The sequence below is a fragment of the Drosophila bipectinata genome, chromosome 3L (genome assembly GCF_030179905.1).
Source record: "Drosophila bipectinata strain 14024-0381.07 chromosome 3L, DbipHiC1v2, whole genome shotgun sequence".
NCBI lineage: Eukaryota > Metazoa > Arthropoda > Insecta > Diptera > Drosophilidae > Drosophila > Drosophila bipectinata.
The window spans coordinates 25,438,199-25,463,835 of NC_091738.1; the positions used below are offsets into that span (position 1 = coordinate 25,438,199).

The window sequence follows — 25,637 nt, forward strand, 5'->3', positions numbered from 1 at the left end:
GCCGATCCGGGCCGTTCCGACTTATATACTGCGTGCAAAGAAAAGAAGGATGTGTGCAAAGTTTCAAGACGATAGCTTTAAAACTGAGAGACTAGTTCGCGTAGAAACAGACAGACGGACAGACAGACGGACAGACAGACGGACAGACAGACGGACAGACAGACGGACAGACGGACAGACGGACATGCTCATATCAACTCAGGAGGTGATCCTGATCAAGAATATATATACTTTATAGGGTCGGAGATGTCTCCTTCACTGCGTTGCACACTTTTGACCAAAATTATAATACCCTCTGCAAGGGTATAAAAACAGAGTTGACGAGTAAGGATAGTAAAAAATATTTCTGATCTCTTTACTCTTACATTGGTTCGATTACAACGTTTCAAACTTTCATCGTTCCAAAGATGTTACGATCTAAAAATAGAATTCTCTCTCTCCCTATCTCATCTGCCAGCCGTTTGTTGTGGAACCCGCTCTCAAATGTTTTCATTATTACAGCGGGTTCCACGACGGAAAAAATGAAAACATTTGAGAGCGGGTTCCATGACGCGGCCTACCAAAATGCCGTAGAACCCGCACTTATAGACATTTTTACAGCGGGTTCCACTACGAACTGAGACGATGTTAAGGGGTTATATACCTTTTAGAGCGAAAAAATTGAGGGAACTTTGGATTTTTATTTTAGGTGTGTAGCAATTATTTTATGACACTGAAGTTATTTTTTATTGATAGTACATGTTTTTATCGAAACAATAAGCGTTTGTTCTTGAAAAAATATAAACAATTTACAAAGTTATGGCAATTCTCTCGGAACCCTTTTTTTTTTATAGCGGCTTGCGGTGACCACGATAGAAGTCCAGCAGGTCAACCAAAATCAAAAAACCAAAAATTTGTTATTAGTATAATATTATATCCAGTTCGTGAACGATTTTTTTCAAGAATATTTGGTTTTTTCTGCATAAACATTTTTCCAAAAAATTGATGTTTTCAGTTCTAAACATTTTATTAAAAAATTTTTATCTGCGAAATTAAAATGGACACAAAAAAACTGAATCGTTCACGAACTCGGCACAATCATTACGAATAATTAAAAAAAAAATTGAAGAAGATCGATCAAATAGTTCTTGTGTAATCGTGGTCACAGCGAAGGCACTTTTGGAAAAACACGACTTTGAGATAATCGCATTCAAAGTAGCTTGACGCTGTCCGCAGCCGTGACGAACCGCGCCTCAAAACGCTGTTTTCCTATCGAACTATTATTAGGATCTCCATGAAACTTTGGGAAAATATTCTCTAGGGGATATACTTTAGGATTCAGCAAAAAAAAATTTTTCGTTTTGTTGAAGAAAAAAAAGGTATATAACCCCTTAAGGTTATTTTACAATTTCGTATTTTTTTTTATTGGATTATAAATTTAGGAAAACACATTAAAATAATAAAACAATAATATAAATAGATTTAAAATTAAAAAAAAATGGACTTCCCGAGCCTGGTTTGAACTCGTTTTACTTTGCACACCAGCCAAGCACTCTACCACTCGGCTATTCCTCATTCGTTGTCGCGCGAAAAATTTCTCAAACTTAACTTGTCGCGCAATGGAACCCGCTCGTTTCAGCGGGTTCCACTGCTGGAACCCGCCATAGAACATTTTTCTTTGTATGAGATGTCCCATTTATGTACTTTATAATCTTTGCTAATACTAATGCATTAAGGATGTAGTCTCATGTGTGAGGTTGAAAAAATCAATTTTTTTTTTTTATATTTGGATAGTATTGTTTATTATGAATGTACTGTTAAAGTTTCAAATAAAAATATCAAATAATGACAGAGATACAGCCCATAATCGGGAGCGCGCCTACACCGAAAAGTATGAGTTTCTCGGTAGCGTCTAAACTTTAAACGCGTTTTTCTCGAAACGACATTTTTGTGTGCGGCGCAGGTGATTCACAAAATTCTATGGTACCGATCTAGCTGAAATTTGGATATGTTGTTCTAAAAAGTAACACCTCTGTCCCGTACTAGAATCATTTATTTTTAATGATTAGTTTTTTTTTTTATCATTAATTTAAGATAAATTTTTTTAATTTTTTTTAATTTTTTGTTTTGTGAGTTCGCCATTTTGTTGTTTATTGATGAAAATATTTCATTCTAGTACGGGACAGAGCCATTAGCTTACAAAACAATAATCTATTCAATTTTTTTGTTTCGGATGACTCTAGCAGTCGAAATCACCTGCGCCAGGGACCTATCTTTTTTTTTATATGCATACTTTGGCATGCTATAAAGTGTATTAAACTACACAAGAATAAATTAAACAAAATATTTTCAAATAGTTTATGATGCTTATAACAACATATTTGAAAATTGAAACGATCGCATTATTTTTTATTACAAAAAAATTTTTTTGAAATAACCTCTAAAAAGTAGGCCGGCACATGAGACTACATCCTTAAAATCATATCAATGTATTGAGTGCCCGTCACTGGTATAAAGATATACAGCAATCTATTGAGTAAAGCAAGGCAGGAGTCCAATCAGAGTGAGTCACGAACAGTCAGGCACAGAATATATTTCAGTCTACTTCACTTGAAATGGCAACTGCTTTTAAGTTATTGTTATTTTGCATGTATGAAGAAAAATGAAGGAAATTTTAAAGTGACATAGTAGGAATTGTTTATCAGGTCAAATATAACACAAAACAGGTCAGTCTGCATCTAGCTTTCTTTGAGTTTGAGTTTTACTTTTTCGCTCATGTCACCTCTCGTGTGCACCGAGTGCCGTGCAGAAGTTACTGGCACCCAACTTCATGGGTGTGAAGCCGTTCGGTGCGCGTCAATCTGCTGGCGTGCCTACCACTCCGCTTGTTTGGATTTGCCCTCGGAGGCTATAAAATTACTTATTAACATTCCGAACTTAATGTGGCAATGTGATAGCTGCGTCGTTGGAAATTATTCGCATTCAGAAATAGATGAGCTAAATCATAAGGTTCTGGATCTAGAATCCCTTTAAAAACGCCTTAAAGACAATGTGGATTATGCCCTGGTAAATGGACCGGCTGGACCCGCTGGGCCCGAGGTCTCTTCGGCTGGGGTTCATGTTGTTGCTCCCCCTTCTATGCCTACCAGCACTGGGAGAAAAAAGGATAACCTGGGCCAGGCCCTAACGGCATCAAAGGTGGCTGTCCCGAGGAAGAAGCATTGTGGGACAAACACCCTCAGCTCAGCTTCCCACCTTAAAATACCTTCATATTGGTAAATTCGCAACGTCTACTGGACCTGATGCACTGTGCAAGTTTGTCGCAGACAAGCTGAACGTGAAACCGAGTGATTTAGCCTGTGATAGGCCGGTCAAAAAAGATGCTGACATCAACGCCCTCAAGTCCCTAAAGTCTTCCCTACAGTCTCCAAAAGTCAAGTTTCCCTACAGTCTTAAATGATGACTTGTGGCCTATGTCGGTAAAAGTCAGCCGGTTTGAGCATAGAGAGCCTGCTAAGGTTATTGACCTCCCGGTGATTCTTCCTTTACCACAAACGCGATCTTCGAAAAACCCTCAAAAAGCGGCCGTTACTTCTTCCTCTTTACAAGCTTCTATTTGTCACCCTGATTGCTCTCTGCTGCGCTACCAACAACAAAAGGCGTGGGCGTAACGGTTGACGCTTTCTTCAATTCCTCAAATTAGCCACAAAAAAAAAAAATTTTTTTTTGGGTCTGGAGGTCAGACTATGTTTACTTTATATTTTCGGGGTCACTGAATCCAAATCCGAGGTCCAAAAAACCCTAGCACGTCAGGCTTCTGACATAACCTCAAAAAACCTCATACAAAATTATATTCGAGTCTGTGGGTGAGACCATGTTTATTATATGTTTTCGGGGTCGCTGAATCCAAATCCGAGGTCTAAAAAACTCCAGAATGTTAGGGTTACGGCATAAACTCAAAAACTTGATAAATTTTTTATTTTCCGAGTTCTGGGCTCAGATCATGTTTACCCCAAAAACGTTTGGTAAACATGGTCTGAGCCCATGGTCGAAAAAATATTTTTTTTTGTGTGGCTGTGTAATTTGCTTCGTTTGCTGATCGATATTCTTCAACAACAATAACTATTTTCAAGGCGAGTTGTTTACTTCTTATCTTCCCTTGTGGATGTACACCAACAACAAGATCATGGTAATCGAGACGTTGGCAGCGCATCGCTGCTCATCTTATCTCTTTTCGCTGGGCCATTCGCTGGTGCTTTTTTTGCCGATGGAAGATGTTTATTTACCCTTTGGACGTGAGACTTGATCTCTGCGTTTTCACCTGGCACTGGATTTGCCTTGCAACTGGACTCTCGGTCTACTGTTAAGTCTAATGAAAATCTATATGTATCCTCGTCGGCTATCTTGCAAGCTATGCGTATTGGATAAGCCCCCAAATGCACCAGAACCAGGAGTGTACTTTCATAACTACCGCCCAGCCTTCCAATTCCCACTTTGGACTGTAGCTACTCGTCCTCGGACCCCAATAAAAGCTTAAAAGTCATATTTAAAAATATATCGGAAATGCGGACCCAGTCCCAAATGGTATTCCTGAATTCTTCTGCCTGCGATTTTGATATAACTATCCTATATATGTATGTATGTACATAACTATATATGTAACTTTAGCTCCTCTGAGTTCTTCGAGCCCAACTTGTATCGTGTATTTCAAAAAGACCGAGATGCACTCAGTACCCAGTGCGTGCGAGGAGGTGGTGTGATCATCGCTATCCGTCGATCTTTTCAGGCTGCACCGCTACGGCTTCTGGTGGCCGATACTCGACGTTTTTGCCGTTTCAATCCAGTGCTTTTGTGGCCCCTTCGTCATTGCGTCGTATATTCCTCCAAACAGTGCATTAAGTATCTATCATGCGCATATGGAAAAATTCACCAGTGGCTGTGCTAGAACGTTTGACCCTATTGCTTGGATGGTAGCTGGCGATTTCAATTTAAGCTCCATTGTCTGGTCGCGGGACCCGGAGTCTCCCTGCATGCTACCTAGCAACGTTCACCAAAGTCATAAAATTGTAGTTTTAGATCAGTGGAGGGCAAAACGCGCACATGTTTAAAATTTGAGTGTATGCGTAGCAGAGAAAACCAGTGTTTGAAAAGCTACGCTACTCCCGTAGTTTTTCGTTTTGCTCTTGCTACAGAGCCGTAGCAGAAAAATGAAAATTGACTGCTCTGCTCCGAGAAAAGTTCAAAGCTATTGCTATAGCAACAGCAGAAAAAAATATTTTGTGCTCCTCGTAGCCGTAGCCAAAAATCTAGAGCGAGAGCAGAGCAGAGTCAAAAATATTTTTGCATGTGCTACTGCTCTAGCTTAGTTTTGTTTTTGCTTTTTTCTCCCCTGATTTTTATGCACCGTCACTGTGTGACCACTTTCTTTACCCTTGTAAGAATGATAAGAAGAAAACAGATTTGTCACTTTGTAACACGTGTTACAGCGGATTTTCGTCGTCAGAGTACTAGGCTTTAGTTTAGGCTGTCAAATGGGTCAAAATGAGTCTAAAAAAAATTTGAAAGTGCTCACACTGTCAGTGTGCCGGCAGCGCTGCGGCAGAATTTCCTACCCTATGCACGCGTGCTATGGAAAATGAGAGTTTGCTCCCCACTGTTTTAGATGATATTTTTAGTCTGGGCCTCTCCCAAGTAAATAATATTTTTAATGATTTATCCAAAATTCTTGATCTTATATTTTTAAATAACGTGGATAATAGAAAAGTAGAATTATGCAATGTACAATTAAGTCCATGTCATATTCACCACAAGCCGTTAGTAATTTATATTGAGTTTTATAGTTTTTTGCCTTCTGCTTCACCCATTCCATATTATTATCTGAATGATACTAACTTATCACTTATTAATGCTTCTATTTCAGCCTTTGATTTGGTTTCCCTTTTTTCGGATGGCTCATATTAAGTTCTTGGTTTCCCTTATTTATGCCCCTGTGCGCGTACGAAGATCCTATCGGCTTCCCGGTATACAAAAGGCTTAAAAAACGTAAAGAATAGACGGGATAAGCATTACAAACAATTTTTAAAGACAGGGAAGCCTCGAGCAGGAGAACTGTATTTAAGCGGGAGTTTGAATTCCTTAGTAAGTTTCTTTACAATCAGTTTATATCCGATGTCGAAGCTAGCCTTCGATCCAATCCTAAAGCTTTTTGGTGGTTTGTTAACAACAAAAAGTCAAAATCGGACATACCTTCATCCAAATGTTATGGTAATTTAGCAGCCGACTCGGTTAGCCGACCCGGTTTCTGAAATTTTTTGCAAAATACTTTGCCTCTAACTTGAAGTCGAAGGTTTCTTGGAGTGATAATGAAACTCTTCTTAGCATTGAGCCTTTTCTCAATGTGAGTAGAATGGACGTATGGACTGTGACCTAGTTGAAGCCACAGGACATTTTACCGAGTCGCACACACACATGGATGGTATCTCCCCATTCTTTCTTAAGAAGAGTATGCTGCCCTTACTACTGCCCTTCAACTCCTTGTCTCCTTGTCGCTGTCAACTGGTAGATTCCCCTATCGGTGGAAGATTAATTCTGTAACGGCTATTCACAAAGATAGCAGTAGGTCTGATGTTACCAACTATCGACCTATAGCCAAAATTTGCCACGTCGCGACGTGCAGTGGAATTGACTCATCCAATCTAGCTTATGTATCCAAAGTTTCTGCCATAGGATATTTTTTTTGAAAGAAGGACTCAATAAGCCAAAGGGGTTATACAGCTTTAGAAACTAATGCTGGGTTTTTTTTACTGGTGGTCTGTCAGTCAGCTTTATCAGAAAGCTTGAACCGAATGAACAGCTGGCCAGCCACTGCATGCAGCAATCCTTTTGGCCCGATGGAAGGAGAAGTACTTAAGCCTCCTTTAGCACCTCCTTTACTCAGCCTCCGTGCTACTGAGTGCTATGATGCTCTGCTTCTTCGACTCTCACGAAAACGCTGCTCCAGCCAAAAAGAACGCCCAACCACTGAACGATTTGCGGTCAGAACAGTCACCTGCCCAGTCTGCATCCACAAAGCAGTGAACAGGCACACCAGTTCGATCGAAGTGCAGCTTCAAGCTCGAAGTTCCTCTTAGGTAACGAAGGACGCGTTTAGCGGCCACCTCATGTTCCTTATGGGGGTCACTGCACTTCTGAGCCAACTTTGCCACACAATGAACAATGTCCGGCCTCGTAGTCATTGCTAGGTACAGCAGTGATCCAATAAGCGATTGATACTGCTTCTTGTTGGCTCGTGGACAGTCTTCCAAAACACATAGGTTCTGATAACCAACCTCCCAAGGCGTTGCATTCGGCTTACAGTCTTCCATGCCATAATCTCGTAACAGCCCGTCGATATACTGCTTGTGGCCAATTGCCACACTGCCCGTCTCTCCATCCCGCTCGATCTCCATGCCTAAAAAATGTTTCAGCTCTCCGCCATCTACTACTTCGAATTCCCGTGCGATTTGAAGTTTTATGTCGACAAGGTCTTCTTTTATGGAACAGGCAATAATTAGATCATCGACATATACAACAATTAAGTTAAATTTTTCGCCGTTGTTCTTGGTGTAAATGCATGGCTCACTGGGACATTGTACGAAACCAATACGCTGAAGAGTACTGTCCAATTTCTGGTTCCATTCACGCCCACTCTGCTTCAGACCGTATAAAGACTTGTGTAACTTCAACACCCTTTTTGGATACGCTGTGTCTACGAACCCTTCCGGTTGCCGCATGTAGACTACATCTTGTAGGTCGCTATTGAGATACGCAGCTGAGACGTCCATTTGATGCATAAACATTTTGTTCTCGACAGCCAGTGCGATCACCAATCGGATAGAAGAATACCGAGCCACTGGGGAAAATGTTTCTTTGTAGTTTATGCCGTACTCCTGTCCACAACCTTTTGCAACTAAGCGAGCCTTGAACCGTTCCACGTTGCCGTACTGGTCTCCTTTAACCGCAAACACCCATTTGCATCCAATAGTTCTCTCGCCAGGAGGAAGATTTACAAGACCTCATGTATTGTTGGACTATAGTTGAGAATACTCCTTCTGCATCGCAACCTTCCATTCTTCAGCCTGTATCGAGCTCAAAGCCTCCTTGACTCCACTCGGTACTTGGACGTCGGCAACTCCAATAGCGTTAAGCATATTGTACTCCTTACGTGGTCGTCCTGGCCTTCCAGTACGAATTATCTTAGGCCTACCTGGGCCTCGCTGAACTCGTTCGACGCTATCAACCAACTCGTCTTCACCATCTTCGGCTCCCGACTGTCCGTCCCTTGCATGATCTCCGTCATTTTCATCGTGACCCCTATTTATCTCCTCACCAAAAACGCTTCCGTTTTCTGCCAATTCTACTGTCGATATATCCTTGGTTTTTGTTATATCGTGCTCAAGGAACACCACATCCCTGGCTTCCTTGATAGTTTGCGTATCAGGATTGAAGAGTCTATACGCTTTGGCAGTTTCTGAATACCCAACCAGGATATGCTCTATTCCTTTCTGAGAAAATTGTTTTTTCATTGTCTTGTCTAGCACAATTGCCTTAGTACCAAACACCTTAAGATGGGATACGCTGGGCTTTTTCCCAAACCATTCTTCGTATGGAGTCATGTCTGGCAATGTAGACGTTTCTGATCGGTTCCTCAAATACATCGCAGTCATTATCGCTTCCCCCCACAGGTACTCGTTCGCTAGCGTCCGATTGGCATGCTCAGCCACGCCGTTTTGCTGTGGAGCATGGGGAACGGTAAGCTGCCTCTTAATCCCATTGCTTACCAGGAAATTTTCGAATGCTCCATTTATGTACTCTATACCATTATCGCTCCGTATAGCTTTAATCTGCTGCCCAGCTTGCTTCTTAGCCAACAACATAAATTCTTTGAACTTTTCAAAAACTTGGTCTTTTGTTTTAAGCATATACACCGATACATAACGCGTCTTGTCGTCTATGAATGTAGCAAAATAACGCGCTCCACCTTTGGAAACTGTACTCATAGGAACGCACACGTCTAGCACTATTTTTCGAAAAACTTATTTCGAACCCGTTATTAGTTGCTCTCGACACCGAAATAAAATTACACTGAAGGTTTTGTACGAACAATAAATCAACCAATTCAATAATGTTTTCTTGCCAAAACAGTTTTACTGTTCCAATGCCTTCAGCCTCAATGTAATTTTCTCCAACCAGCATTATTTTTTCCTTATGCTCACGAATTGAAACAAATAACGATTTGTTTGCACATAAATGGGCTGTTGCCCCACTTTCAATGCACCAAATATTCTTCGTTAGTCCCCTTTGGCTCGCTGCGGCAGCGAAAACCGAGAACGACTTTTTGTTCTCCTCGCGTTTGCTCACACTATTGTTATCCTTTTCTGATCTTGCGTTTTTCTGTTTTGAGTAGCACTTTGCCGAAACATGTCCGTAACGACCGCAGTTCCAACATTCCACATTTTTCATGTCATTCTTATGCTTGGGCTTTTCCTTTTCGGCACGCGACGAGTAGATTTTCTGTTCCGCTTTATTGTCCATTTTGTCTCCCACTTTTCGTCGTTCTCCTTCTTCCAGCAACTTAATTTTTAGAGAAATTAAGGAAGGCAAAGAATCACGCGTCTCCAAAGCAATTACGAAATTTTCGTACGAATCCGATAGGCTGGACAACAAAATTATTACAAGCATTTCTTCTGGGACTGGTTGATCGATCTCTTGTAATTTCTCGATGACGTCATTGAAATTACTCAAATGCACTGTGACACTGTCTGACTCTGACATCTTCATATACAGCAACTGTTTAAACAACTGTATTTTACGCGCTGGTCCACTAGGCATGTGAACACTAGCCAGCTTTTTCCAAGCTTCCATCGATGATCTGGGAGGGCTTTTTCATCCTTGTTATCAAAATATGCCTGCTCTGCAACCGTTCCACTTTCGTTTTTAATTTCACGACCACACACAATTGACCAAAGTTCTGAGTGTACCAGCAGACTTTTCATTTGCACTGCCCACGAACTATAATTGTCACTATCAAGTTTTTCTATTGAGTATTGCGAACTCATCTTGTTTATCTTGTTCATTAAACACCACCGAATCTCTAATTATTTTATAATCTTTTCGACTATTACGCAGTAGTTTTCTTGCTGATCTGGGCCCATAACCTATTCGGTTTGACGATTTATTAGAGACTAAAAAATGCTGCACGCAGGCAGAACCAGAACTTAAAGAGGAATGATAATTCGCTACTCGTTACTTTAGTGTATAACATTAGAGGAATAAGATATACAGTGGTGCATATACAAATATTTTCAACAAAAACACTATAAATTTCATTTTTATCCACATAATGCAAAATTGAGTAACAAACCGAAAACAACCCGATTGAAGATATCTCTTATATTTTAGAAGTTATTAATTTAATGCCGCTAGCGAGACTGAGACCACTGTGCGTCGCTAAGATACTGAAGCGGATAGTTACTAAAAATTTGACATTTCTGTCTCGTAATTTTATATCCCCCAACCAGCATGGTTTCTTGCCTGGGAGGTCCACTACAACTAATTAAGCGGTCTTCTCTAAGCACTGCTTTGAAGCTTTTGAAAACCGACTTCAGGTTGATGCCATTTACACTGACTTATCCAAAGCCTTTGACAAAGAGTGTCATGCTGCCCTTCTGCCCAAGTTATATAAATTAGGTATACATTCCTGCCTATTAAGTTGGTTCGAGTCTTATCTGGCTCTGATACGGTTGTCTTGTTAATCAGGCACTTATTTTGTATTAGTATTCTATTATTATGCATTAGTTTGTCCGTTGGCGGAAATAAATAAATAACTTCATTCAGAAATTATAAAAACTGTTGAAGTTAGGGAAGCAGAATAAGGAAGCAGTAATGCCATTTGTGGGGTGTTGTACTCACTGGAATTTTTGTATGTATCACTTCCATAAGGTCAAATTCGGTTCCAAAAAGGAATGCCTTTTTCCGTGTGAAAGCGTGGAACTCGGAGACTATAAAAAGAGCTGTAGGATTCAGCATGGAGACTCCTGTAATGCCCACGCACTTTAAGTTTCTTTTTTTGCTTTCTTATTACAAATTAATTGCCGCCTCTTTTAACGAACTTTCTTTAAAAAGATTAACTTAGCTTAATGATCTTGGCGTCTATTAGACAGAAAACTTTAATTTGCCGACCAAATCTATTAGTTAAAAAAAATTTGCCGACCCTATATCGTCAATAAACTTTGCACACTTTTGTCCATAATTATAATACCCTCTGCAAGTGTTCAAAATGAATCAGCATTTGTAGCTAGTTTTATACATAGTATAATGCAATTGCTGTGCTATTGCAGTGTTTGATAAGAAATAATTGTTTAAGAAATAATTGTTTAAGAAATAATTTCCAACGCCCTATTTAATATAAACATCATCAAAAAAAAACAAGAAATAAAAGCTAACTTCGGGGGTAGCCGAAGTTGATATACCCTTGCAGTTAAAACAGGATATACATATATCGCAAACATCGGATATAGTTGGCCGATCCTTATGATTACATCATAATAAAACCAATTAATTACAAAAAAATAAAATAAAAAAAAAATGTCCCAAGCTTCTATCTTTAAAAATATGAAAGTATTTCTACCAAATACCATTTCCGATTGTTCAGTTATATGGCAGCTATAGGATATAGTCGGCCGATCCTAATGAAATTTGGCATGCCGTAATGTTTTGCCAAAAATAGCTCTCGTGTCAAATTTGAACTCTCTAACTCTAAAAACAACGAAGTTATACCATTTCCGACTAATCAATAATATGTCAGCTATAGGATTTAGTCGGCCGATCCGGGCCGTTCCGACTTATAGACGTGTTTGAAAGAAGAAAGAAGGATGTGTGCAAAGTTTCAAGTCAATAGCTTTAAAACTGAGAGACTAGTTCGCGTAGAAACAGACAGACAGACAGACAGACATGCTCATATCAACTCAGGAGGTGATCCTGATCAAGAATATATATACTTTGTAGGGTCGGAGATGTCTCCTTCACTGCGTTGCATACTTTTGGACAAAATTATAATACTCTCTGCAAGGGTATAATAATCCGTATCCGACAAATAATAAGCTCAAACGTCAAGAAATATAAAAATTTAAATAATTCGTTTATAATATTTTTTATTTCAGAATTTAAAAAATCAAATAATGACGACTAATCTTTGGGTGGAACAGGTATGTGTACTGAAAACCATTAAGACTTTTAAATACAATTTAATTTTTAAGACCATAATTTTTTTTATATTTGTGAGGAGATCCATTCTTTAGACACTCCTAGTTCAGATCCGGCACTCCGGATCAAGAGCCGCTTGGACGTATGCGCAGTGGTCAATTCTCAGATGCGCCAATGGGAAGCGGGTGGGAAGGGACTGGTGATGATTGGCACGCTGTATGACTAAAAGGTGTGTCGGGTCTTGGCGTCCAAATCCGCCTAGACTATCTTTAAGGAAATGGATCTAGCAACGAGAAGAGGCCGACGCAGAAGTAGTGACAGCGAGCCGATGCAGTCGACGTAGAATAGAAAAAGCACTCAAAAAAAGAAGATTTGGAATGGTATTGGAAATAAGTTTTTTTAGGGTTTGTTTTTTTGAGCATTTAACAGCATCGTAAAGGGGCAATAAATCTAATTTGTTAACCGCCTTGTAGCTCCCGTTGCAGTCCTTAGATACTGAAGAACTTCTACCTTGCCCAGAAGCTTTTCTGAAGGAATACGGGGACGGATAAATCGCCACTCAATGGATTCCGGTAGGCATAAGATCAGCACTGTTCCCTGATGCTCATCGGTGAGGAAAAGACTATTTATTTCCAGCACTTGATTATTTGCTCCAACAAAGCTTGTGGAGGTACCGAGGCTTTCTCCGAATAGAAATAAGCTTTCTTAGCGCATGAAGGAGAGCGGCAGTGAATAAGTCCCTCACCAACTCCAAGTGCACGGCTTTCGTTTTGAAACAAGCAAATACGTTTACGTAATATATTATGGGAGACTTTGTGCACATTTCCGATTTGTCAAAGAACGGGCCGCAAAAAGCGATACTGGTTACATCGAAAACCTGTTATCCTTCCAATCTTTTTCTTGGCACATTACGTGTTGCATGCTTCAATTACCAAAGCTTAGCCCGGAAAAACCTTACAGAGCGTTGAGGCCTTAACTATGTTTATTTTCCCCATGATTGCCCAATATTGGGATCAAATTGTGGCCAAAAGTGCTCGTGGTCGAGTATACAGGCTCTGCACTTGAAAACTGGCAATAATACTTAGCTCACAGGATGACTCCTGGACAAGATGATTGGGTGCCGACTATTGAAATACGAATTCTTGAGATGACCACCGAAGAGTTCTTGAGATGACTATCACCTCGAAGCAGGCCAAGTGGGCTACGAATGGCAACCAGTGAGCTGCCAGATGTTATGATATCTTTGAACTGGAAAGACTAACCTTCATGCAAAGACTGCCTTAGTCCCAAATATATTCGGGTTCCAGCATTTATATTGTGTATTCTTTTATGGCAAATACAGCTGAAAAATTTGTATACTTGAACAAATTCTCGCTGCAAAGCTGAAAATATATTGGAGTACTTTTATCCTGATTTTACCAACTAGGGCCCGAAGCTCTATATTTTACTTAGCGGGCATTACAGTAGCCGTCGAGTTTTTCTGAGGCTTTCATAAAAAGGGACGACCTTAACGCTACAGACAGCATTCCGGCAGCTTAGCTGGAAGAGCGACTCGGGAATGTAAATCCGCCAGATTCAAAGCAGGCTCCATTCGATGGAGCTAGTAAAGCTCTGAATTTTGGTGACATGGTTAGCGACAAAGACGTTGGACCTGGACGGCTCATGCTGGATTGAAAATATGTTGACGGATGAATCACACCAACAATCATATTTATCTTGATATGGATATGGTTAATTGCCAACAGCAGTACAAGTTGGGCATTAATTAATGGTTTCAGAGGAGCATCCCGAGACTTAGGGCAAAGAAGACAGCACCGGGAAGCTACAAACCACATGCAGGCCCCATAAGTCTCCATGCTGGCATTACAAACTTCATGGATATCTATAGAAGCATCAGAAGAAAAGGACAAACGAGAAAATTCCAGCTGCATCTGCCCGAAAATGTGACAGATTTCTTCCCATTCTGGGTTAAGGTTCTCGTCCCAGGAAAGCTACTCCCTGCACAGCCTTAGTAGAAAAATATTAGCCTTCGTAACTGCACGACCAACAAAGCCAAGAGGGTCATAGAATCGAGCAACCAAGAATAATACAGCATTGCTTCCACAGCATTCGTTCCACAGAATGCGCTGAGTTCAGGAAGGTCTCGCGACCCTTTCAGGCACTCTTCAGACCAGTTCATTCGGCTTGTTACGAAACTGGCTTTTGGATGGGATTCCAGCAATTTGATAAGTTTTTCCGTAGACTAACAACCAGAGATATGATCTTCTGCCAGTAGATCTTCTTCTGAAATACCGGTAGGTGTGAGAAGTATGGCTTGCCAAATAAAAAATGTCTTAAAAGCTTCCAACTCACCCAGTCGAACATTTAGTTAAATTACACAGTGGCCTACAAGCCCAAGTCTTCAAAAAGTGCATATATAATGTTTAAAAACTGTAGCCTTCCAGAAGGTTTCCAGGAAATTTGCCAGGTGTTCAGGAAGGTTTCTACAGATTCCAGGAAAGGGTTATTTTTTTACGCATTTATTTCTATTTTCTTTTATTTTTTTTAAGGTTGACAGTCAATTCTTCCAACCACACTTAAACTTATTATTAAAGTTGTGTCCAAAACCCTAGAATAGACTTTGGATGCACCCCGGTACTGTAAACACTGTAAAATGGCTATAAGCGTTATGAAATACGAAGAAATCTACGTATTTCATCACAAGTGCAAGTCTAACATACAAATAAATGTGTGTAGACATTACTGCACTATGGGGAATTTTATGGTATTAAATTATTTTGTCAAACTATTGATATTTGTGTTTTTTTAATGTTAGCATCTTCAAAACATTTGGCTCTTTATAACTGAGTACCAGAAATATTAATTAATTGCTAACAGTTAGTCCAGTTAATTGGTAAGGTCAGCTGTTGTATCCAAAAATAATATTCTCGACAATATTCGAGAAGTCAACACATTTTTTATGTAGTTTGAGTTTGTCAATCATATTAGTTTTTTGTACCCTTGCAGAGGGTATTATAATTTTGGTCAAAAGTGTGCCACGCAGTGAAGGAGACATCTCCGACCCTATAAAGTACATATATTCTTAATCAGAATCACCTCCTGAGTTAATATGAGCATGTCCGTCTGTCTGTCTGTTTCTACGCGAACTTGTCTCTCAGTTTTAAAGCTATCGACTTGAAACTTTGCACACACCATTATTTTCTTTGCACGCAGTATATAAGTCGAAACGGATGGCATCGGAGGACTGTATCCTATAGAATTTAGAATGAATGCTATTTTGGGCAAAATAATTCAGTAATACGGCCAACTGTTTCTTATAGCTGACATATAACTGAACGATCGAAAATGGTATTAGGTAGATATATCAGCTTTGCTATTTTTGAAGATAGAAGCTTGAGACTTCTTTTTAGGATTTTTATTGTAAATAATTGGTTTTATTATGATATTCTCATAAGGATCGGCCAACAATATCCGATGTTTGCGATATATATCCGGTTTTAACTGCAAGGGTATATCAACTTCAGCTCCGCTTGAAGTTAGCTTTCCTTTCTTGTTAAATAAGGCCCTTTGTGTTCTTCCATCTAAGTAAAAAGAGATCCATGTTAAGAGGTCTGTAGAAAAACCCAGCATTTTCAGTTTACTTAACAAGATTGAGTGATTGACTCAATCAAATGCTTTTCTAAGATCTGTGTGAATAACATGAGTTTTATATCCTTTTCAAAAGCCATCTATGACGAAGGATATCAACTCCAGTAAATTAGTGGTGGTGGAGTGACGCTTAATAAAGCCATGCTGACATGGAGAGATGATCGGAGAGTAATTAATTTTTTAAATAACTTTAATTTAACCGGCAATTAAGAGATGTCTCTGTTTTTGGCAGCGTCGGACAATTTCCCTTTTTTACGTAAGGAAATTATGAAAGATTCCTTCCACTTATGGGGAAAAATCTAGGTTTCCAAACATAAGTTGAAAAGTCTCTGAAGAGGTTTGCACAGAGCCCTGGCACAGCCTAGTACTCCATCAGGGCCTGGTAGATAAACCTCTTCAGAAGCAAGTTGGAAATCTACCGAAATAAGGACTCTAGCCCTTTACAGAGGTCGCTCACGTCTAAAAGTGGTGTACTTATTTGGAAAAACTTCGGAGCTAAAGATCCCCAGCTTTAAGCAAGTTTCTGTAAAGGCTATAATAAGGGATGCAAAGAGAGAACTATCAGAATATAGTTTAGGGAGTTTGCTACGTAGCCCCCTAGTATTCTGATAGGTAAGTGTTAGTGACAATACTAGTTCATTGGATCATTTGGTATTTGACTAATATTTTGTGGGCTTTGTAAATGGTCTAACATTTAATTTTTTAAAATAAATCTACTGAGACATTTTTTCGCATTTTTCTGCTGCAGTTGCCTCTGTTAGCGCTAAGAAAAACTTTTTCTTGCATAAAAATTCTCAAATTCTCTCACACAGTGGTCGATTCAGTCTCGCTAGCGGCATTAAATTAATAACTTCTGAAATTTTAGAGATATCTTTAATCGGTTTTTTATTTTCGGTTTGTTACTCAATTTTGAATTATGTGGACAAAAATGAAATTTATAGTGTTTTTTTATATTTAATATTTATATTATTTATATTTAAAAAAAGACTTTTATTAAATTTTTTGTATTCTAAAGAAAAAGAGTAAGAAATAGAATTATAACTTATATTATGCAAGAAGCAAATAAGAAACATGTACATTATATACAAACATTTTATATACATTATACACAAAAAAATTAAAATTCAGTGAACAGACGATGGCATGTCAAACCAAGGGTATTTATTAACAAAAATTTCGGCAGTTTCCATAGCGCACGATCAGAATGCATTGGTGTTTAAGTAATGTCCACAGGACAATGCTCGCAGGACAATGCTAAATCGGAAAATTAAAATTTGGTTACTCTTTTTATGCGCGCAGCTAAATTTGGAAAAAATCTTCGTTCAGTGTTTCCATTGTTAGTACTTTTAGTACCGGCCGTAATTCCAGTTCTTATAATATCCCCGGTAAGCTCCTCGTCAGCATTCAGCTTCGACACAATTCTTGCAGCCAACAACAGTGCATCCGTCGAGACTTTCTCCGAAATGCCTGATAGTTTGTTGATTTGATTATTTATTTATTTATACTGGACAAGCCCACTATTAAAACTACTATTTTTCCCCAAATTTGCAAAACTCCTTTTCGTTACAATCATATTTGATTGTTACGGCTTCGCCGTGCCATACTAAGAAAAGTGCGTGCTTCGACACTGACATTCTTCCTAAAAAGTGAAATAACTTGTAGATACGCAGGACTACGCACTTCATTTTTGACATTTCGGACAGATAATAATTCAGACTTTAACAAACAATTGCAACCAGAGTGAATGCAGGTTAATTTGTTAAGTTCTACTTCACGAAAGACTGGTGTGCGCTCTATTCCGCACATTGTAAATACACTCCAAATCCACTACAATTTATAAGTAACACATATACTGACACGTCACAAGCACATATTTTCTATGTAGCACATACCTTAATAGTTGTTAAAAACCAAACTTGCACTAGAATAATCGTAAATTTCACTATTTATTCAAATATGCAACCAATAAGTAAAAGGGCGCCAAAAATGTAAATATCAACTGCTGAGGCATATGTTGACTTTGACAGTTCACAGCTGATCATCAGCTTATTGATGAGCTTAGAAAACATCAATTAGCATCTAATCAAGGTGTATACTATCGATAGGTAAACTTAAATTAACGTTTATTTAAATTTTAAAATCATAACTAAATGACGCTAGCCAGGCCAAATCGACCACTGTGCGACACCTAGAATAACAAGAAAGAAAAGCCATCGATGAGTTATACCATTTCCGATCAATCAGTTATATGGCAGCTATAGGATATAGTCGGCCGATCTCTGCCTTTCCGACTTGTATACTGCGTGCAAAGGAAAGAAGGGTGTGTTTCAAGTCAAGTTTCAAGTCGATAGCTTTAAAACTGAGAGACTAGTTTGCGAAGAAACAGACAGATGGACATGCTCATATCAACTCAGGAGGTGATCCTGATCAAGAATATATGTATATATATTCTCAGTCTCTTTCACTGCGTTGCGCACTTTTGAAAAATTTTATAATACCCTCTACAGGGGTATAAAAAGACGAAATAAATAAATAAAAACGTTATTAGCATCTTCATTTTTCCGCATATGAAATTGGGAATAAAAAAGAGAGACGCCAACATATGCAGCGAGCGCAAAGAGACAAGGGACGAGAGTGCGCCCACCTTCGATAGTGGGCTGAGTGAAAGTTTGCTCAGCTTGCGACCAACAATGCATAAATAACGATCTGCTGCCTGACCCGACATTCTCCTCCCCATTGGGACTTGCACTCCAACTTTATCCTTAAGGGGTAACAGGCTCACCTTAGACACTGCGCGCTTTGTGGTTCCAGATGCGGTTCTAATTATCCATCTCGACCAGGGACTAGCTAGTAAATCTCACAAGAAGGCACTGATAGTGATAGATTCTCGTCCGTGACTAGAACCACATCGTTGAGAGCCGAGGTAGGGCCGGAGGCACGTAATTTGAAGCGGTGCTAAAGGAGGCTTAAGTACTTCTCCTTCCATCGGGCCAAAAGGATTGCTGCATGCAGTGGCTGGCTAGCTGTTCATTCGGTTCAAGCTTTCTGATAAAGCTGACTGACAGACCACCAGTAAAAAAACCCAGCATTAGTTTCTAAAGCTGTATAACCCCCTTGGCTTATTGAGCCCTTCTTTCAAAAGAAATATCCTATGGCAGGAGCTTTGGATACATAAGCTATTTTGGATGAGTCAATTCCACTGCACTTGGAAACAGGATGGAAGAAAATACAGATTTCCCTGTCGTAATGCGAAGACATCTCAATTCCGAGATTTGTGTTTACCGAGACGATGTCACCCATCCAAATTCATGCCTTTTCTGACGCATCATTGAGTGCCTATGGAGCCTGGGTCTATATTTGTTGCGAATCTTCAGAAGGTATTTAAGTTTCGTTGTTGACTGTAAAGTTTAAAATAGCGCCGCTCATGACGAAGATGCTTCCCCTTGATGTCTTGAAATATGTGCCGCTCACCTTCTTGCAGATCAAAGCCTCTAATAAAAGTTTCCCATCTATCGTCGTTATTAACGTTGGCATCGAATAGAGTTGCACGTGCATGATAGCACGTGGCGACATGTTCCAACTAAACAGAAACCGGCAGATATAATGTCCAGAGGTGGAGACGTAAAGGAGACTATAGAATCGATCTGGTTTACAGGAATATCGTTTTAAAGGAACCGGAAGATAAGTGCCCAACAATGTTGGCTATGTTGTCCATGTTTAATACGTCACCAAAACTTTTACAGATGGAACCAAAAAAGAAGGAGGTCAGATTAACCACAATAGGTTGTACCTCATATTTATTGGAAATTATAGAATGATTTTCCTCTCCAATGTTCCGCTTTCCTCTAAAAATGCTCCTCTAAAAGATTAGTATTGAATTCTGATATTGTTACATCACCTGTCGAATATAATTTTGATAAAGGGCTCTCAATTTGTTGAGAGCTACGTCCGATACTTGCACGAGCCGAATTTTCATGGGGGTCCACGAGCACTTGTGAATCTTTTGCGACAAAGTATATGGATCATAAATGCGCAGAAATTGTGCAGTCAGATAGTACGGTCATGCATACGCTGGATTAAATGCAAGCCTCGTCGATGAATCAAATAATAGATTATTCAACCTTAGACAGAATTGGTCGTATTTATACGACATTGAAAATTCGTGGTAGGCCACCCTATAAGTCAGAGGTCGGCACGGCCCTATCTCGGGGGCATAGGAAATTTCTCTGCCTGAGCTCTGCCACACACACACAGTATAAATGTGTGAAACGTCATGCTCACAGCCTACTTTCTGCTATTCGTTACTAACACTAATGCGGTAAAATCATATCAATGTATTGGGGTGCCGACCACTGCTATAAGTCCTACATTGCCTTGATTGTTTGTTTTTCGTTCAGGGCATTTCATTTGTTTGTTTAAAGGTAGTTTCAGACCTTTCAACTTTTGTCATAGGATAACTCCAGGGTTTGAGTTTTGTTAGGTTTTTATTTAGAAGGAGCAGCTGAGATGCCGCTCCAACGATCAAAATGTCTATGTTCTTTTACAATATTTTTTAAGTCTAAGTAAGGCTAAGTCTCGTAGCTGCGCTGCTCGCAGGCGGCGGCAGAGAGATGGCTACGTACTTATGTATAAAGGAATATAATAATATACGTTGTTATGCGCTCTCAAGTGAAGGCGCGAGGGGTATGCATATGCTGCCCGTTGGTTACGATTATGCTGACACTAGCACTTTCTGTGTGCGGGCTAAGCCATAACGATCGGTTCATATTTCGGCCACTTAGGGTTTATGACCGGGACTTTGGATTATGTAAACACTGTAACAAAGTGTTACAGTGCGCACCCTTTAAGTACTCTCGGTACAGTGGGTATTCAATACATGTGCATACTACATCTCCCTCCTTTTGAAAAATAACGTAATATAATGAAGTTTGTTTTATAATAAAAATTTCTAATTAATACATCTTTTTTTTTAAATTTTTTTTTTTTGTTTTATTGTTGTTAGAATCATAGAAAATGAAATTATTAAAAGAATATATTATTAAAAGAAATTATTAAAAGGATCTAACTTATGACCTGTCTCGTTTTTATACGCTTCTCTCGGTTTTATAGAGGGTATTATAATTTTGGTCAAAAGTTTGCCACGCAGTGAAGGAGACATCTACGACCCTATAAAGTATATATATTCTTGATCAGGATCACCTCCTGAGTTGATATGACCATGTCCGTCAGTCCGTCTGTCCGTCTGTCTGTCTGTTTCTACGCGAACTAGTCTCACAGCTTTAAAGCTATCGTCTTGAAACTTTGCACACACCCTTCTTTCCCTTGCACGCAGTATATAAGTCGGAACGACGCGGATCGGTCGGAAATATATAATTTTTTTTATAAATAATACGACATGCCAAATTTCATAAGGATCGGCCGACTATATCCTATAGCTATATAACTGAACGATCGGAAATGACCCAACTTTCGTGTTTTTGAAGATAGAAAGCTGGAATTTAGTACAAATTCTATTTTTGGTCAGTTGATCCAACCTACCAAATTTCATTAGGATCGGCCGACTATATCCTATAACTGCCATATAACTGAACGATCGGAAATGACCCAACTTTTGTGTTTTTGAAGATAGAAAGCTGGAACTTGGTACAGATTATATTTTTGGTCAGTTGATCCAACCTACTAAATTTCATAAGGATCGGCTAACTATATCCGATGTTTGCGATATATATCCGGTTTTAGCTGCAAGGGTATATAAACTTCGGCTCCGCCCGAAGTAAGCTTTCCTTTCTTGTTTAATAAAACTTTGTCACCTACTGATATATCTATATCCCTTACTTTATGATCGTTTAGTAGTTTATTTCTATTCTTATTTGCTTCTAACATAATTCTAGCTCTTTTATAGGCTACTTCCAATCTATACTTACTCTCCTTAGCATAGTCATCTATATTATATAGTCCTTCTACACTATCTATGCTATTAAAATGTTTTGGCAAATTACTTGTTTTACCGAATACTAGCTCATATGGACAATATGTATGTACCATAGAGGGGGTCGTGTTGAAACAGAAGACAAAATATTCAAGCCATACGTCCCAATCAGTTTTATCAACCGATATGTAAGATCGTATGTATTCATTGATAGTTCTATGACTTCTTTCTATTGTTCCAACTGTCTGGTGGTGGTGTGCTGTGGATGTAATATTTTCAATTATTAAATATCTGCACAAATCGTCTATAATTAAATTCTTATATTCTGTTCCCATGTCCGTAATGAACATCTTCATTGGACCGTACTTCAGGATAAAAGATTCAAATATTGCTTTAGCGACAGTATAGGCATTTTTATTCGGTGAAGGTATGGCAACTAAATACTTAGTTAAATAACATATTAAAGTGACTGCATACTCATTGCCATTTTCTGATTTCACTATCATAGTGTCCACTATCACTCTGTCGAAAGCATTTATTGGTGTATCTGTAATTGTTAAAGGGGTCTTTGTGTGCTTAGTTATTTTGGATTTCTGGCATTTTTGACATTTTCTTACGTACTCAGTTATATCTTTAGACATGCTTTTCCAGTAATAGTGTCTTTTTACTTTGGCCAAAGTTTTTGATATGCCAGTATGACTTCCTTGAATTGGATCATCATGAAATGTAGACAAAATTGCTTCTTTTTCTTTTAAATTTGTTATTTGGGTCACCGCTACCGCTACTGAGTAGCGCTACTCTTAATGTTTTCAATATTTTATTGCCCATTAATTTAAATTTATCTATTGAAGTATATTCAAAGATATTTTCCCACGGTGCCACTTTGAGTTGGCTGATTGTATGAATACCGGCAAATCGAATACAGGGTAATCGCGTGAAGCGATATGAGCCGTTGTTTGTTGAAAAAGACGTTATATCTCTTGAACCTTTTTCTAGTTCAATTTGATGGAATCCTGACATTAAGTCAACACATGAAAAGTATTTCGCTCGACCTAATTGATCTACAATATCCTCAATTCTAGGTAATGGGAATTTATCAGATAGTAATTTTTTATTAATCTGGCGATAGTCAATTACTAATCGCCATTTCTTTGCATTTGATCCGGGGGATGATTTCTTAGGAACAAGTAACAATGGGCTATTATATTCGGATACGGACGGTTCGACAATCCCGTCTGAGATTAATTTTTCTACTTCTTTTTGTATTTCGTTCACCTGACTGTGTGGGCTTCGATAGTTCTTTATATAAACTGGTTCATCATCTTTTAATCTCAGTTTCTGTTTATAAAAATTATTTGTGGTTATTGATTTGGTTTCCAATCCGAATATATCGCTATACTGGGTGCATAGGCTAGTAAGCTGAGACTTTAACTGTGGAGGGAAGTTTTTTGACAGTTGTACGGATTTTTTTCTATTGTCTGGATTTGTGTTGACTACATCGTAGTTCGAAAGTGATTCATATGTTAGATTATCTGTACTCACTACTTGGTCGGTATTTGTTGTGTTTAATAGTCTTATGAAGGCATTATTGGATGTTGCTATGGTATTTGCAACGTAAATACCATGTTGAATTTCCTGATTTGGAATTAATAAACTGTCTGCTTTTGAATTAAGTTCAATTTTCCGAATAACTTGGGATCTTGCTGGCAGAAGTATTGAATTATTTCCAGAACTATGAGCTATTGGTACTTTAATTTTAAATTTTAAATTATTGGGTCTAATTATAAGCCAATCGTCAGATGGCTTGAAGTCTAATTGACAGTTGTATTTTTTGATAAAGTCGATGCCTATTATTCCATCGCATTGAATTGGGAAATGTGAATTTAGAATATGAAAATCGTGTGGAATTATGTATTTGATTGTCTGTATCTCTATAGAAACTAAACCTTTGGATTTTATTATTTCTTGACTTATGCCTTTTATGTCTATGAAGTAATCATCTTGGATGTTTTGGAAGTTATCCGAAATTTCTTTTAAAATAAAAAAGTCTGCACCTGTGTCTATTAAAAAGATAAGTTCTTTCCCAGTAGCTACATTAAAAAATGAAACAAATATATTTTGGCTGAGGTTAATGGTGTGAACTCTGACTTTATTTGTTGTTGAGTATTTAAAGGGTTTTGGGAGTTTTCCGATGTGTTTTAGTTATTATTTTGAGTCATTCTTACATTGCCTTGGTTATTGCTATTGTGGCCTCGGTTTGAGTTACCACTGCCTCTATAGTTTCCTCTATATGGGCCTCGCCCTCTATTGTTATTCTGATATTTATTGTTATAATTATCGTTGTTGTAGTTATTGTGGTTGTAGTTATTTTGATTACCACGAAAACTACCTCTATAACTTCCACGTTCTCGATTTGAGCCGCGCTGTGGACAATTCTTATAATATAGGACAGTGTTTGACTGCCCAGTTGCTTCAGTGCAACTAGTAACAAATTTGGAAACGGCTTCGTTCATAGTACTGAATGTGCCAGCTTGCATGATAAGTTTTACCTTATCGATTGTGCAATTTTTAGTCATTGCTTTGACTGCTTGCTGCATGGAATAACTCCCGGCTAGCTCTAACGTTAAACCATCTGATATATATGCACCTTCTAAGGCTTTCGTCATCTGCTCAATTTCTTGTGTGTATTGGTTAGCCGTTTTATTGCGCTGCTGTAGATTCATCAGCTTCGGTGATAATACCTCAACAGTTTCGCCTTTGACGTTGCTTCTTAGTCTTGCAATTACCTCAGTAATTGTGGTTTCATCACCGATTAGATTCCTGGCGACACCTTTTAGCTTAAAAAAAAAATTATGCAACGCAGTGCATGAGTAAAAAAAAATTTTCAGCTCGGTTGGTTTCCTTTTTTCCCTCTACGTCACGCTGGTCGTCGCCGGTTTGGCTACGCTGACGTTCCCTTCGGTGGCGCAGGAGGTGGCGTATTCCCGCACTCTATTTGCTGCTGCTGCTGTCCGGGGCCTTTTGGGCTCAGGCGTTACCGGTGCCGGTCCTCGCACAGGTGTGGTTGCAGTGGGGGCTGTCCAGTGGTCCAGGGCAATCCTTCGGGCATGTCTTTTAAAGTTTCGGTAATGGCTTGGGTGATGGAGGTTTTGTTTTTATTATTATACCCTTGCAGAGGGCATTATAATTTTGTCCAAAAGTGTGCAACGCAGTGAAGGAGACATCTCCGACCCTATAAAGTATATATATTCTTGATCAGGATCACCTCTTGAGTTGATATGAGCATGTCCGTCTGTCCGTCTGTCCGTCTGACTGTCTGTCTGTTTCTACGCGAACTAGTCTCTCAGTTTTAAAGCTATCGTCTTGAAACTTTGCACACACTCTTCTTTCCTTTGCACGCAGTATATAAGTCGGAACGGCCGGGATCGGCCAACTATATCCTATAGCTGCCATATAACTGATTGATCGGAAATGGTATAACTTTGGTGTTTTTAAAGTTAGAGAGTTCAACTTTGACATGAGAGCTATTTTTGGCAAAATATTACGACATGCCAAACTTCATAAGGATCGGCCGACTATATCCTATAGCTGCCATATAACTGAACGATCGGAAATGACCCAACTTTCGTGTTTTTGAAGATAGAAAGCTGGAACTTGGTACAGATTATATTTTTAGTCAGTTTATCCGACCTACAAAATTTCATTAGGATCGGCCGACTATATCCTATAGCTGCCATATAACTGAACGATCGGAAATGACCCAACTTTCGTGTTTTTGAAGATAGAAAGCTGGCACTTGGTACACATTCTATTTTTGGTCAGCTAATCCGATCTACCA

The 25,637-nt window shown here is 38.9% G+C and overlaps 1 protein-coding gene across 8 annotated transcripts in view; it reads left to right on the plus strand.

Moving 5' to 3' along the window:
• The window catches only part of nAChRalpha4 (nicotinic acetylcholine receptor alpha4), a 270,245-nt gene that overhangs the window by 63,515 nt on the left and 181,093 nt on the right, over positions 1–25,637 (plus strand). For all 8 annotated transcript variants that reach the window (XM_070279509.1, XM_070279508.1, XM_070279511.1 and 5 more), the window contains one exon: positions 12,180–12,224. In XM_070279509.1, the coding sequence (XP_070135610.1) occupies positions 12,180–12,224 (45 nt within the window). The remainder of the gene's footprint in view (positions 1–12,179; positions 12,225–25,637) is intronic.